Source organism: Coffea eugenioides, chromosome 10, assembly GCF_003713205.1.
Source record: "Coffea eugenioides isolate CCC68of chromosome 10, Ceug_1.0, whole genome shotgun sequence".
NCBI lineage: Eukaryota > Viridiplantae > Streptophyta > Magnoliopsida > Gentianales > Rubiaceae > Coffea > Coffea eugenioides.
The window spans coordinates 5,352,118-5,366,965 of NC_040044.1; the positions used below are offsets into that span (position 1 = coordinate 5,352,118).

A 14,848-nucleotide genomic window follows, 5' to 3' on the forward strand; every position below is an offset into this window, starting at 1 on the left:
ATTGTAGCCACCAAAATGGATCGTTCTTGTTTTCATTAACTCTGTGTTATCAACAAACAATTAAGAACATCAACAGGGATGATGATGCTGAATGCCATTTTATGGTACTTTAACAGCCCAGCTCTCTAGCATGACTATTATGGCCAATAGATCAGAAAGGTTGAAAACGTCTAATAGAAAACAATCTTCTCTTCATTTTTTGAATTTTTTGAGTCCAAGAAGTTTTACTAGATCGAGATGTTTTCAACTCAACTTCTACGTTTCAGGAAATTGTCTCAAAACCTTTTTAAAGAAAAAGAAAAAAAAAAAAGAAGAAGAAGAGTTCACTGTTTCTATTTTGGTAATGATGGTATTGAATGGTGGGTATACTTGTAATATGACTATATTTTCCCAACTGTCAACTAATTTTGGAGCCAAACTATCCACAAAATAAAACGTAAATATTTTCCCACCAAAAAAAATAGAAAAGAGACAAACAAAAAGTCCACACAGATTCACAAAGATTCCAATAATTCTTCAGCTCTTCACTTCCTTCACGCCTTCAACCATCTGAAACTATTTAATCAAATAAAAAAAGAAGAAAAAAAAAGGAAAAAGCAGAGTTCAGAAGCCCTAATTTGCCAATTGAGCCTTGTTTGAAGCAATTCAAGTGATCTGCATCAGTTTTCTGTTAGAGAAACGGGAAAAATGAGTAATTTGAGAGCAATTTGTAGGCCGTACGCAGTGTTCTCTTGTTGCCGATCAGTGGTTAGGGTTAGGGTTTCAATTGGGAGCCCTTTTAATTTGGGGTCTCCATCATTATCACCGAAATCTTCTGTTTCTGTATTTTTATCTCCTCCGCCGTTGTTAGGGTTGGATTCTGCCATAAAAATGGAACCTTGGGCCACCAGATGGAGATTGAATCAGCAGAGAAGAATGGGGGTTAAGGCTTCCTCAAATTGGACAGACTCTAAATCTCCCTATGACACCCTTGGTAATTTTTCCTTATTCATATTGCTTTACCTTTTTGCATATATATATATATATTTGTAATTGTCGTAAAAACCTTGATAAATATATTGTTGTTTATATTTAGGTTGTTAGGTAAAAGAAATGAAGGTGAATTGTTATCCAGTAAAGTAAATCAAAGAAATGTTTTTATTTTCTTTGGTTGAAATGTGGGGTAATTTCTATACTAGGACATCGAGAAAATATATTTCGGAGGGATTCTTTAGAACAGGGGGGACTACTTTATGACTCTCTTAGTGTTCTAGAGACGGCTTAGGATAGAGATTTCGCAAAATTTTGATAATCATACATCTTTTGTAATATATGAGTTGTTACTTATATGATATAGTAGCTAATCAAGCTTGCTTTTGTTCTGTTTTTCCAAATGCCTAGAAAATGGGCATTTGTTTGATTAGAGAGGAAGATGGTTTCTTTCTTCTTCTTCTTCTTTCTTTTTTCCCTTTTTTTCCTCTCTCTGTTCTTCTTCTTTCCCTTCCATTTTCTTAGTCTTTGTAGCATTCTGAAAGTGATGAGTGGATTCTGTTACCTCAGAGTTGGAAAGAGATGCAGATGAGGAGCAAATAAAGGTAGCATACAGACGTTTAGCAAAGTTCTATCATCCGGATGGTTAGTACCTAACCTGTATAATGTTGTTGTGCCTCATCTAATTTTTCTGTTACTTCATATATATATATATATATATATATATGACTACATTATTTGCATTCAATATGTTCGAATTTAAAGATGTGTATGAGTACCACTGATTTTTTTTAATATTCATCTCAGTTGATAAGTCATTACTCTTGCATGGATATATTTCAATTTGTTTTCACTTCCATTGGTTCTTTTTTTATATTCTAATTTATGGTTTAACTTAGTGTTGATGTCACTTGAGTAGAAAACTGGCTGTTGGCCTGTTTGTGTTTCTTGCTATGCATACCTGCTATTAGTTCCTTTCTCCGTTAGTGGTAATTCTATGCTTAATGCCACTGTTATTTAGATGGCATAGGGTTTGGATTTGTGAGTTGTCAATGTTAAAGTATGTACAATAAGCGGCATGCTATGTAAATGTTCAAGGCTTGCTGTTGCTGGGTATGATTCATGTATTTTGAATTTATAACTGAAGAAGTGTTTCATGTTTGTCCATATACTTGGTTTCTCGGGTCATTGAAATATAGGGTGCTCTCATATGTATTGTAAAAGCTGCTGTTGGAAGATTCTGGATATAGAATCATCCTGTTCTATTAACTTTTTGTGTATATATAGTGTGAATCAATGTGTATTTGGTTATTTGTCCATAGGTTTTATCTTGAATGATTTCAATTCCTGTTCTCTTTACGCGATTTAAAAAGAATTTGGTGAATGTGGGAACAAAACCCTATTGAATATTTCTCAATAGTTGTATGTATCATGGTTATGTATTGACATGAAATGTACTTTAGTCTGTATAAAGCTTAGTCTATTAACTGTTCACTAAAAAAAAGACAGAGATATTTTTACTTAAGGTATGTTGCATCTTTAATTTCTTTCTGAAGTTTTGAATGCAACAAGTAAATTAATTTCCCAAAAGCTTTCAAACTTTGACATAATTGTTAATGATGTAACTAATCCCTTTCGTGTTATCCATGCCAGTTTATGATGGTAAAGGGACTCTTGAGGAAGGGGAAACAGCTGAAGCTCGATTTATCAAGATTCAGGCTGCATACGAGTTGCTTATAGATCAGGAGAAGCGAAGGCAGTATGACAATGATAATCGTGTTAATCCAATGAAGGTGAAATTTATTTCATTATCAATTCAGGGTTGAATGGTTAGGTATACCGTTGTTAGGAAATATTAAACACACAATTATCCAATTTATAATGTTATGGCTCACAGAAGAAATAGGTAGGCTTTCCATAAACCATAGAGCTAGTGGGTGCAGTTATACAGCCGTTCTTCACTTTTAGTCCTTTGGCATACCACACTTGAAGGCTTTGGCAGACCTAAATAAATAAACATCCAATCTTATAGTTATATTTTCTACTTTACCTTGTGAAGCTAGATAGAACTCTAGGAAGTGGCATAATTCACATTTCATTGAGAGCCCTAATGATGCATATATCAACTAAACATAGCTTTTTCTGGATGTTAATGATACTTGAAAGCCAAAATATTTGTATAAAAGGTTTGAAATTCTATCTGCCATCTGATACAAATTTCTAAAATGATTTACGTACTCCCTTAAGACATCCACTTGCTGACTTAGCTAGTTTGGAGCATGTCAACAATCGTCTTGTTGCTAAGTCCTCCTTTCCCAGGAATAAATAAATTTTAATAGATTTACAAAAATGCAAAATATGAACTGGTATAAGTTGAACAGAGATTGGAAAATCAAAGATTCACTTGCACAGAAAAATAGTACTATTTGAACAGGAATTGTCTCTCAGTTTTCTTTATGGTACTTTTGGCTTTTCTATACATTTGGGAAAACCAGTTGGTTTGAAAAGGAGTTTAAAATGTAGAGAATAGTACTGGTTTATGGACAAATAACTTGTATTCATTTTGGCTTTAATTCTTCAAATGGGATATATAATTCTCCACCCTCTAGCTTTCATAGCATGATCTGAATATGTTCTTGATCCATTTTGGCATTAGGCATCTCAAGCATGGATGGAGTGGATCATGAAAAAACGAAAAGCATTTGATCAGCGGGGTGACATGGCAATTGCAGCCTGGGCTGAACAGCAGCAGCGTGAATTAAATCTCCGTGTACGGCGTCTTGCCGGATCAAAGGTGTGATATATCGCCCCTGGTATATCTATTTTAATTCTTGAATGCGTACACGATGGTTTTAGAGAGAGAGAGAGACCATTTTTCTGTTTCTCGCTAAATATGGATGACTGCTTCACTAAAGTATGCTGAGGACAGCTGCATGAAATTTGTTGGTAACATGCTCAGTCATTATGTCTTTTAGACGTGAGGAGTAAAGGATAATCTGTCTGACTTGGCACTGTCATTCTCTTTATGTTTGTTTCTATTTCTGTTTACCATTTCGTCTCAATTTCATTAAATGCTTGTTTAGACTGTAATTGTTATCTGAGGATGTATCTTTGAATGGGATTTCCAGATTGATCCTGAAGAAGAAAGGAAAATACTCGCTAAAGAGAAGAAGGCATCTTTGGAGAATTTCAATAATACTCTGAGGCGTCATACACTGGTATTAAAGAAGAGAGATTTAATGCGAAAAAAAGCCGAAGAAGAGAAGAAAAAAGCCATCAGCAGGCTTTTGGCTGCTGAAGGCCTAGAGCTTGAAAAAGATGAGAATGAAGATTTGTAAAGGTTGATCCATGTGTCTGAATTCTGGTACTTAAAACCATAAAATGTTATCAGAGGGCTTTTCAGGCAAAGAAATCTGTTGTATTGTATATAAAGAAAAGGACATTGTACATACGGATTTTCGTTTGATATAAAGAAGATTAGTGAATACAGCACCCTTGAGATTGTTTCAATCTCTTCATCCCTTGCAATCGTTCCATTTTCAGGAGGATTACCTAGCCATGCCTGGCCAAAGACAAAATACACTTCCATGGAAAAAACGAATGCTGTCTACCTAGCCATGCCTGGTCAAAGCATTTGACAACTGGCTGGGTTGATATTCATCATTGATGAATGCAAAAAAAATTAAACCTTGTAGAATGCTAGTGCAAGAAGTTAGGCAACGACCATTGTCTTTATTGTTTTCTAGATTTATCCAACAAATGAATGTTTTCCCAAATATAGTATGAAGTCCCCCCCCCCCCCCCCCTTCTCCTCCTCCTCCTCCTCCTCTTATAAATGCTTCTCTAAGTACGAGGAGGATTAATCCACCAACTGTTGTTGGCGCAGAGACTATACACCAGCTTCCTTTATATAAGCTGAATGTCTATCCACCAGAAGTTCAACAAGGGGGCTCTCCACCTCAGCCCCTGGCTGAGCCTTGTCTCTGCGAACTACTATATTTCCACTCTCTGCAACTACGATCACTTCATCTTTACGGGTTGAAAGCTCATTAGCTACCACCATATGTACCTTGTTCTTTTTGAGTGCCATGGCAGCCTTTGCTAAAAGGATATTTGAATCTGTCTCCAGCTGTGAAAAAAAAAAAAAAACACCATCATTTGGTTTCGTATATCAGCAAAACAAGAAAATCCATGTACTGAAACATCTTTGACAATTGCATGTTTTAGATGAATCATTGACTACATTTACTCTTATGTCTGTGCATCTATAATGTAGAAATGAGATACTAACAGGAAACAAAAGCATAACTCTAGAGATCATCCCACTTCCAAATTAACTGAGGTTCAGAATTATTTTAAATTATCTCATAGAGCTGAACGTTTGTGAGAGAACAGTCACTCCTCCCAAGTTCCCTTTTCCTGTTACCTAAAACTTTTGTGCCAAATGTTGTAATTTATTTCATAATCTAATAGGTGTTGTTGAACATAAGCTAGAAGCAAAGACAAGCTAGGACCGAATATCAACCTTGAAGGATATGCAAAAAGCCATTGGTGCCCAAGCTTTCCTCAGCACTGAAATCATTTTAGGGACCTGAGCAAGTCGTATGTCTAGAGGACCAGATGCTGACTGAAGTTTATGTTCTGTCTGCAAAATGAAACCGAAAAAAACAACTTACCGGATAAACAAACTCCTTCACGTTTTAGGAGAGGACTAAGAATTAACATAAAATATTTATATGATGGTAAAATGGTTCAAATTAACATGAAATATATTTTCCAAACAATATTGATTCCCTCCCCACTGTGTTAGTCAATCGTAGCAGGCGAAGAGTGAAGGATAACAGAAGAAGTATTAGCAATGGAGCAAGTGAAGCAAAAAATTTACAAAGGAACATTGGAAAAACTTAAAAAATGTTCTAAATCAGGATGCTTTTTACAGGCATGCTATAACAGACTAATAGACTCCCATAAACCATAAAAGAAACATCTAAATCTAACAAGATCACCTATATAATTAGTTCTCAGAAAAATCTAACTTATCTTTCTCAAATCTTATGCTATTGCCTAGATTACCCATATATGAGCATTTTTATTACTCAAGAATTTGATTAAACAGAGCATGGATTTCAATATCTCATTGACATTATGGACAGGTTTAACAGGCAAAATAATAATATTAACATGGATTACCATTTTGTATCACTAAACCTAGCAGTAGATTACATACTATTGGACATGCAAAAGCAATTGAGACATCAGGATGAAGACAACTGCAAATATTGGGGGATGAATGGTGAATGCGCATAGACACACCCAAGGGATGGTGAGGGAAATACCAGTAATTCCCAAGGGACATAGAAGTCAGACACTGCAGCAGCAAAATAAAACATAGCACTTCGTCCAAGTTTGCTGACTGAATCTGCAATCAATTGTAAGATCTGCCAAAGACATGATGAATGATAAGCTTTACCAGACAAAACATGTAACCTCCCTGGTCATCATGTGAGCTATAGGAATCCCATGGAATAACTCGCAGCTGAAGTCTGAAGATACTCATGGATTACTAATTACATGTGAAACCAGATGTTACATACTAACCTGAAGATACTCAAAAATTGTTGTGAAAGGTAGTTTCAACAAGTTGCCTCCCACTACTGCCTGCATATTCAATTGGCATCTCTAAATTATAGAGAATATAGATGAATGATATAAGTCAGAAATAGCATTTATACATACCGCACGATGTTCACTGATGGCTCTCTTCACCACTTCAGCATGTGATGGGTGCACTGGCATATAGATGCATATTAATCCATCAAAATCCAAAGTTAGACAAACCCAAAAAATTGTTTCATATATTCAATATGGAAATAGATCTGCAAGACAAAAGAAACTGCAAAACAGTGGCATACACCCAACAAACATCATAGACAGCCAAGACATTTTAAAATAAAAATAAAAAAAAAGCCAGAAGATAAATTCGTATGTATAAGGACAAAGTAAGATTCATTTCCTGCTTAAGTATGTGAATAACATGCAATGCAACACACTAAATGCTTTTACATCTATGAGATGCTCCTCTAGTGACATTATATGACTGTAGCACAAGAGTATAATGTCACTAGATAATGTGCATGATTAACACACTGTAAGTAGTGCAGGTCATTCACTGAAAAGTATCTTAAAGCATCCCCAGATGTTATGCCTACCATGCTTATTCAACTAAATGCACTGAACTACGTAGATTTCTCTTAAATTAAACATAGAAACCACAAACCTTGAATTTTGGAATCATCCGTAATATCAAAACATTCAAGTAATGGATCATCAGGAAGAGATGAACAGTATGGCTGACAGGTTCCTCTACATATAGAATCCAGTTATCATCATTACTTTCAAACAAAAAAGAAGCATAGACATTGTTGTGAAGGAGAAACCACGATTCAATTACACAAAAAACAAAAACAGGAGGTATTGAAGCACACCTACGATACAGAAAGATGACAGAATAACCAGCCTTCAAAAAGTATCTGCATAATCACCATTCAATTTATCAGCAATATATCCACTGTATTGGGTGTAAATGAAGCAAGTAAATTAAACCAGTCGATTTACTCTGTGGATGCAGCTCCTCTATGTCCAGAGCTAAAGTTGTCAATGTAACGAACACATCGTTGCTCCAAAGGAACTGTAGTACCACCAGATGTCACACACACCACCCTTGTAACTCTTCCATTCTCTGGAAATTATCATCAAAATAATAGACCAAAGACATGTTAACTACAAAGAGAGAAAGTAGCCTAATAACACCATGCATGCATATTGTCGATTGGAATGCTAATGCTTGCCTGGTGTTGAAGAATTCCTTTCAACAAATTCTTTCAACTTTCTGCTGATTTCATCAGCATCCTTCAAAGGAGGAGCTGAATCAAAGAAGGACTTGATTTCCACTGAAGGAGTTTCTTGTAATACTTCCGAATGTGTTGCATCCATAGAAGATACTTATCAAAACCTCTATGCACAGTTCCCAGCATTTACAATCCAAAATAAGTCCAATGCATCAGATTCAGAAATACAATCAACTCTCTAAACATGTCAACAAACAAAGAATGACACGACCCAAGTTGAAATAGCCATATTCTTAATGTTATTTGCTTGAGAGAATTGCATCTGCTACATGGCTTCCTTGTGGTAAAAGAATCAAGAGCTATGCATCTTGGGAACTCCATGAAGTGAAACATAAAAAGATTCAGTAAGTTATTGTGCAGCTTCAATAGGATAAAGAGCCATTAGTATCAACAGCTAGTCATGCAGAATGATACACGATTCCATGCTTGCCCTTTTCAGTGGCACAAACCGACGAACTATCCACAGGGGTTGGTTAAGATAAACCATCTAGCTTAAAGCGTGCAGACGGGCAACTACCATATCTAGATATAGTCCCAGTCAAGACTCCAAAAAATAAAATTAAAAAATAAACAGACTCGCCATGATAAGGAAAAGGTATCTCCCAAGATTCAGTCAAGAATTGCCTATCCTAATGGAAATTCAAATCAGTAGTAAAAGCTCCACACTATTTTCACTTTTCGCCTTTTTGACAATAGAATGGGAGGACGAAGAGTGAATTTAGAGAATCAGGGTGGCTGAGAATTGAACTCTGGATCCTAGACGAGAGAAACAAGAATCCGCATCCATTAACCACAGTATTAATATGGATCACAGCCACACGATTTCCAGACTAAAATGCCACCAAATCTAAACCAAAATGAAAGACTTTACGCATTCAAGTAATTTTATTCCAAAATTTGAAAAATCAGGATAAAAAGAAAAAAAATACAGGAGAATATCGCTGGAGCTGAGCTTCACCTGGTCTGATACAACAGCAGCAGCAGGGCCCAAGAAAACCTCAATTTCTCCGAAGACTGGTCGAGGATAGAACTAAGGATACTCTCTGTCTCATCCAATTGGCTAATTCCTTATATTACAGCTGAAAAAGGAAAAAGTCGATGAATTGTTGGTCTGACAAAGTTTTAATTCCATGTTATAGCCACCGTGCTAGTGAAACACGGAATTGGAGCCATTTTTTTTTTTTTTTTTTCAAACGGCAAAGGTAGTCAACACGGCAACCAATGATTTGGGTCATATCGATTAATAAGGTTTTAGGGTTTAGGGTATAAATAGTTAAAATTATTAACATAATTAATTATATTGTTTGGATTGAAAAAGATATAAAATTGTTGTACTTGAGATTAAAAAAATAAAAAAAAAAAAAAAAAAAATAGAAAAGAAGAAAAATTAGAAAAGAAGAAACAAAAAGGTGGAAGATGTCTTGTATTTAAAAAAGAAGAAAATTTTTATTTTCGTCAATGTGAATATTTAAATTTTACTAGATCTCGTATTTTTAATTGTCAAATTAGCTGATTTCTGCATGAAAAGTCTTGGGAATTTATTTTGATAGCGCTTAGGAATAAATTTGTGGTACATTCATTTATATGGAATTTTAAATGTTTTCCTGCAATTTTTGCTTCCTTTTGATAAACTTAAACCTTGTTCGGATATTGGTAAAATGTTTATTTACCTTATTTTGGCAAAAAAGAATGGATAAAAAGACAATCTTTTGATTGGGGTTGGGTTGTTAACGGAATTATTGACATTTTCATAGTAAATATTGAAAGAGAAAATAAATATTCAGAGAAGTTGATTTCCTGGAAATCTAAAGTTTAAAGCTTTTTTTTTATTTTTTTTAATATAGTCTAAAGTTGGTTTCTCAAAAACTTTTAAAGTTGTTTCCTGTTTACATTTCTTTTTCTTCCTTCACTAATCTATAAGTTTCTTCTTCTTCTTCTACATGCGACTCTATCAGTCTGATGAATGGATTGTTATCAATCACGTGCTATTGTTTAGTGCGGCATCAAGTGCCTCTTCTCTCATCGATATAGACATCTTCCACCATTTTTTCATCTTTTCTAATATATGTTGGCAAGCACGGCAGCCTTTACCCTTTCTTTTAAAAAAAAAAAATGATTCCCCTGCTGTATTTAATCAGCAGGATAGGTATAGTATGGAAAAACGCAACAATTCATCGATTTTTTTCACATATAATCTAAGGAATTAGTCCATCCAATTTGGTGGCAAATTAGCAGCCAGTGAGGTTTTAATAAATTACCATAATAGCACACCAAAAAATTTTAAAACTAAAATAGAGAATAAATAAATAAAAAGGAAGAACGCAAGATTTTACATTTATATAATTTTGACTTATTTTCTCATGTAGGAAAAACTGAAAGGCGTTCATTCTTTTTAACTTTAATTTCATTTATGTTAAGAGCAGACCAAAAAGCTAATACTCTCTTTAATTTTTTTTTTTCCTTTGGAAAAAAGAAAAGTAAAGACCAGCCCAAAAGGAGTAAAACAAAAAGCGGGATTTGAACCCGACGTGAATCGAACACGCAACCTTCTGATCTGGAGTCAGACGCGCTACCATTGCGCCACGGATCCACTTTGTGCAAGTTATCTTTTCTTTTATATATCAGTATAAAGTACCTTAGCTTCACGCCTTCACGTGCTTGCAAACGTATGTGTGCATATGTTTCCAAAGATAGTTGCAAGCTCTGGTTCGTTCCAAGCTTTCCAGACAACTTTTAATTAGCAACAGACTGAGAAAGGAAAGAGTCACATTCTTATTTCTCTAAAACCCTATCCATTCTTTCACGCAATTTCAACAAACTCATGAAAGAATTCTCCGAGTTGTCATTTCATTAATCAATAAGCCATTAGAAAAATAATAATAAAATGTTATCTAAAATTAAATAAACAAAGTCAAAAGAGAGAACAATAATATAATAGCTAGCAAAATTCTTCCGGTCACAATATCCACAAGACATATATATATATAGAACCAAGTCCAAGTGGCTTCAAATTGATCATGTCCGCACCATCCAAAAGAAATTACTACTCCCTAGTAAACATCTGAATAGAGCAAAAGCTAGCAGAACAACCCACAAAAAGAGAAAAAAAAAAAAAAAAAAAAAACCCTTCAAATCTTGAACTATCCTTGTACTAACAGAGAACCCACATTGGCCAGCTAGCTAATCGTCCTATATATATATGTATGCCTTTCTCAGTTGGAGGGAACATGGTAGAATTTCCCTTTACACATGCACCTGTATACAATTGGGCAAGACTCCGAATTTGAGCATTTGAAGCTCACCATAACCCTCTTGCATGGAAAACAGGGTCCGCATGCATGGGAGCAGTCTGGCAGTCTGGACCCTGTAGGATATAGCTCCATCCCCAGGTCACCCTTTCCTCCATCCTGAACCTGAACATTGACAAATACTAACTAGTATATAAGGTCACCACTCACCAGGGGTGGAGACTAGAGTATCAATTAGAAGTATGTGAAAAAAGAAAATTCGAAATACAAGGAGTGTGTTTTGAGAGGGAGAAAATGGGACGAACCTCTTCTTGGTGAATGTGACTTGAATGGCTCTTGTAAGCACCTTTTCCATGGAATGCAACTGATGAAATATATGATCAAGCAGCAATATTGTAAGTAACCAATACTTGTATATATCTATTCATGAAAGAGAAATTTGATGAGTTTAAAGATATTGAGGTCAAAGGACTTTACTGATGGCAAGAACCGTGAAGCAAACTGTCACAAGTGCCAATCTGCGCAATCCAACTGAGGGGCAGGTCCTCATTTTCTTTCTTTCCTTTTCTTTTTTTTTTAAAAAAAAAATTTACGCTAAACGGATCAGAAGAGAAAACTGAAGATTTGCAGTAATATGGGAGTAGGAATCTTGACTTATATATGAAATTTTTTGAGGAGGGTTTTTAATGTAGGAAGCACATCTGTTACAGTACATCACATGATACATGGCCATCTTCTGAAGATTCACATGCTTTCTTTGACTGATTCACCCGAAATAAATAAATCAAAGTAGCATACCAATAGTGGAATACGTAGCTTCAGATTTCCTCCTCTGCAGAAACAGAGACAAAAAAACCGCATTCAATTTGAACTATTGGTGCGTACGGCCATGAAAGCAAAAAAAGGTTGCTTCTGAAGAAATTAATGATCGAGCGAGGGAAATTATGGACTTTTGAGACATGAAGCACTATATCCGGACATAGACTTAATTGCAGTCATAGACAAAAGAAGTGGCGAAGGGAAGGAAAGAGAGTTAATTGAAGAATGCCTGCCATAAACGTGAAGGTCTGTGGCATGAAATTAAATGAACTTTTTGTTTCTACTATTTACTTTCACTTCTTCCATTCTCGATGGATGGTGATGTCTCTATGCTATTCTCTTGTTTACAGCTTTGGAGGTAGAAACCAAGTTGACGACGTTACAGTAGGTTAGGATATCTCCTCACAGTTCCATTAATGGGTGGGAATATATGAAGTTACTGGTGGGCAAAAGATGAGGAGAAATTTCAGACTTAACATTTTTGGTTTTATCACTTTATTAGTTCAAGTGAAAAAGCAAGCCTGCAACCCAACAGACCCTACCTATGCTCACAAGAATACGCTTTTTTTTTTTTTCTAACAATGGCCACATTTGACAAATGAGTTTTTTGAATGTTTGTCTAAAACTTTACTATAACTTATTGCAGAAGTTGTGAAAAAAAAAATTTTTTGGAGTGTGCAAATTTTTTAACATTTTGAAATGTATAGTTTAAAAATTTTGAGAAGTTTTTTGATGTTACTGTAATTAAAGTTGTTCAAAAACTTATAGCAGACAAACTTGATCAAAAACTTACTTGCCAAATAAGACCAATGATAACATTTGTATAACCTATTCTATCATATTCTAGAAAAAACCTAATCAATGAAAGACACCATCGAAGAAGTAATGGCAAGCTATAAATAGTGACCGGTAAGAAATAAAATTTGAATTTTTGACCTTTTACCTCCGATCAAGACTCAAGTCTTGATAATGACCAACAGATCAAATCACTGGCTGTTGCCCTATCCTAACAATAATACATGCCATCCGGCCATTCAACTTTCTAAACAAAATGCAACAAAAGAATAAGAGATTGTTTGGAACATGACTGCCATTCTTGGCAAGAGAGACCTGTTTATTTCGTCCTTCGTGTTTGGGATGTGTACCAATTGAATTGGTGCCCTGTGTTTTACCAAAGAAATTTGAGTTCTGGTCATTAAAATTTTCTAATTTCAACTGATAAAAGAACAATTGCTGAAAATGATCCAACAATGATTATGTTTGTAACTTTGTATAGTCCTTTTAATTACAAACCATGAGTTCAAGGTTAGGGAAAATTAGCGTAGATTACCCCTCCATTAAAAGCCCATATACCATTCAACCACAATTTCACCTTTCAAATTATGATCCCAAATTTTACCCACTTGCGCATCCAAATGCTACCAAAGAAAATTCAGACAATATCTTTACTTGGCTTGTCCTTACCAAAAACAATAATATTACTTGTACAAAAAAATCATCCGTAAAGCCAAAACTAAAAACAACTAATTCTTCTTTTTTTTTTGTTTAAGAAAAAGAAAAAGTTATACAGCTAATTGAATATCCCCCAGATCAAGCTGAGCAGCAATATCCTCAAGTTGCTTCTTCACACTCATATCGATCAATTTTGACCCGGAGAGCCCATACCTAATTGTAAACCCAGCCACAAGAGACGGGTCGATTACAGTCTTAATCCTCACATTCTTGGACCCAGTCAATCTCTGGACCCCCTTCGCAATTTGGGCCAAATGCTGGGAGTCCAATTGCACAACTGACGTCACCACCGCCATCTCAGTTTCCGTCAGAGAATTATACACCAGCTCAAACTCCTTTACGATGTCGTTCACGATGTCCGTTCTCTTCATGTCCACGAGGATGTTGAGGAAGTTCGCCACGTGGGGCTGTAATTCCGATGACTTCACTATCTCGTCGACGACGTTACGCTTCTTCTCTTCGTCGACAGTGGGGTTTGCGAAGAAGGCAGAGACCTCCGGGTCGGAGAAGAGCTGCTCAATCTTCTCCACGTCGGCTGCGGTTTGCTCTAGGGTTCCGTTGGACTGGGCGACCTCGGCTAAGGCGGTGGCGTAGCTTCCGGCTGCAGTGTCTGCCATTCGTGCCCCGGCGGCGCCGTGGCTGCGGTTGGTGTTGGAGGAGGAGGAGGAGCGGGGTTTTATGGTGAGTTTGGGGATTTTGAGGCCGGTGGTGAAGGTGGAAGTGAGGGAGAGCTTGGCGGTGGGTGCCGTGGGGATTTGAGTCGACGGCGGTGAACGGCACCCGAACGTGATCGGAGTTTGTTGGAGACTTGCTGCCATTTCAGTCAGATTTCACGTCCTATGAGTGTAGTGTGAGTTTGTGTGGGTGAGACTTGTGAGAGAGAGTAGTGTGTGTTTTGGGGAGAGGGTTTGGATTATTTTTTATGGGAATGGACGGTACGGATTGAGGGGGCTGGGGAGATCAACGGTAGGAGAGGGATGGATTATCTGGCGACGGTAGGAGAGGGAAGGCCTCTTATCTACTGGAGATAAGAGAGTGACACGTGTGTTCCTCAAGTCCGAGCTGTCGCATATGATATGGTGCTGCATTCCCTAACTCAAGAAAGAAAAAATAAATCAAAATTTGTCCCAAGCTCCAAATAAATAAATAAATCTATGGGGATCAGGCAAATTTAAAAAAAAAAAAAAGAATTGGCCCAAATATGAAAAAGTTTAAACTAGAATAGTTGATGGTCCGACGCTGAAAGGCAAAGGTTTGTTTTAGCAGCTTAGAGTGATTGTTACTTAAACAGATTCCATATCGAGATTATTATTGTTTCTTTGTTCCATGATATGAAAAAACATCGCAAACAAATTGCTAAGCCACAAGATAATTAATTAACACAATTAACAA

At 36.1% G+C, this 14,848-nt stretch overlaps 4 protein-coding genes and 1 non-coding gene across 6 annotated transcripts; 1 reads left to right on the forward strand and 4 right to left on the reverse strand.

The window, feature by feature from the left end:
* Nucleotides 1-482: 482 nt before the first annotated feature.
* LOC113749548 (pre-mRNA-splicing factor cwf23) lies at nt 483-4,479 on the forward strand. Of its 2 annotated transcripts, XM_027293325.1 has the most exons (6): nt 483-973; nt 1,381-1,414; nt 1,540-1,614; nt 2,623-2,762; nt 3,626-3,763; nt 4,098-4,479. In XM_027293325.1, exons 1-6 carry the CDS (start codon nt 962-964, stop codon nt 4,305-4,307), a joined length of 609 nt encoding a protein of 202 aa, XP_027149126.1. In that variant the 5' UTR covers nt 483-961; the 3' UTR covers nt 4,308-4,479. The 2 variants fall into 2 exon arrangements, with proteins under 2 accessions (XP_027149126.1, XP_027149125.1); XM_027293324.1 differs by lacking the exon at nt 1,381-1,414.
* Nucleotides 4,480-4,768: 289 nt separating this feature from the next.
* On the reverse strand, nt 4,769-8,973 carry LOC113749547 (phosphopantothenate--cysteine ligase 2-like). Its single transcript, XM_027293323.1, has 10 exons — nt 8,836-8,973; nt 7,818-7,983; nt 7,585-7,708; nt 7,455-7,499; nt 7,247-7,332; nt 6,706-6,758; nt 6,568-6,627; nt 6,306-6,407; nt 5,495-5,614; nt 4,769-5,098 (listed from the first exon to the last, which is right to left on the reverse strand). Exons 2-10 carry the CDS (start codon nt 7,960-7,962, stop codon nt 4,859-4,861), a joined length of 975 nt encoding a protein of 324 aa, XP_027149124.1. The 5' UTR covers nt 7,963-7,983; nt 8,836-8,973; the 3' UTR covers nt 4,769-4,858.
* Nucleotides 8,974-10,395: 1,422 nt separating this feature from the next.
* On the reverse strand, nt 10,396-10,467 carry TRNAW-CCA. Its single transcript has one exon. It is a non-coding gene; the product is annotated as a tRNA-Trp (tRNA).
* A 366-nt stretch (nt 10,468-10,833) lies between these two features.
* Nucleotides 10,834-11,693, reverse strand: LOC113750197 (protein EPIDERMAL PATTERNING FACTOR 2-like). Its single transcript, XM_027294171.1, has 3 exons — nt 11,603-11,693; nt 11,431-11,489; nt 10,834-11,290 (listed from the first exon to the last, which is right to left on the reverse strand). Exons 1-3 carry the CDS (start codon nt 11,673-11,675, stop codon nt 11,090-11,092), a joined length of 333 nt encoding a protein of 110 aa, XP_027149972.1. The 5' UTR covers nt 11,676-11,693; the 3' UTR covers nt 10,834-11,089.
* Nucleotides 11,694-13,360: 1,667 nt separating this feature from the next.
* On the reverse strand, nt 13,361-14,354 carry LOC113748717 (ATP synthase delta chain, chloroplastic). Its single transcript, XM_027292258.1, has one exon. It carries the CDS (start codon nt 14,272-14,274, stop codon nt 13,507-13,509), a length of 768 nt encoding a protein of 255 aa, XP_027148059.1. The 5' UTR covers nt 14,275-14,354; the 3' UTR covers nt 13,361-13,506.
* Nucleotides 14,355-14,848: the final 494 nt, after the last annotated feature.

Excerpts from the sequence above, each read along its gene's own strand:
- LOC113749548 (XM_027293324.1), top strand. The coding sequence starts at position 688 with ATGAGTAATTTGAGAGCAATTTGTAGGCCGTACGCAGTGTTCTCTTGT. Across the intron at positions 974-1,539 it reads ATCTCCCTATGACACCCTTG|AGTTGGAAAGAGATGCAGAT; the intron begins GTAATTTTTCCT and ends CTGTTACCTCAG. Across the intron at positions 3,764-4,097 it reads GGCGTCTTGCCGGATCAAAG|ATTGATCCTGAAGAAGAAAG; the intron begins GTGTGATATATC and ends TGGGATTTCCAG.
- LOC113749547 (XM_027293323.1), bottom strand. The coding sequence starts at position 7,962 with ATGGATGCAACACATTCGGAAGTATTACAAGAAACTCCTTCAGTGGAA. Across the intron at positions 7,333-7,454 it reads GTCATCTTTCTGTATCGTAG|AGGAACCTGTCAGCCATACT; the intron begins GTGTGCTTCAAT and ends TTCTATATGTAG. Across the intron at positions 5,615-6,305 it reads ATGTCCCTTGGGAATTACTG|ACAGAACATAAACTTCAGTC; the intron begins GTATTTCCCTCA and ends TTCATTTTGCAG.
- LOC113750197 (XM_027294171.1), bottom strand. The coding sequence starts at position 11,675 with ATGAGGACCTGCCCCTCAGTTGGATTGCGCAGATTGGCACTTGTGACA. Across the intron at positions 11,490-11,602 it reads CTTCACGGTTCTTGCCATCA|TTGCATTCCATGGAAAAGGT; the intron begins GTAAAGTCCTTT and ends ATATTTCATCAG. Across the intron at positions 11,291-11,430 it reads GTCACATTCACCAAGAAGAG|GTTCAGGATGGAGGAAAGGG; the intron begins GTTCGTCCCATT and ends GTCAATGTTCAG.
- LOC113748717 (XM_027292258.1), bottom strand. The coding sequence starts at position 14,274 with ATGGCAGCAAGTCTCCAACAAACTCCGATCACGTTCGGGTGCCGTTCA.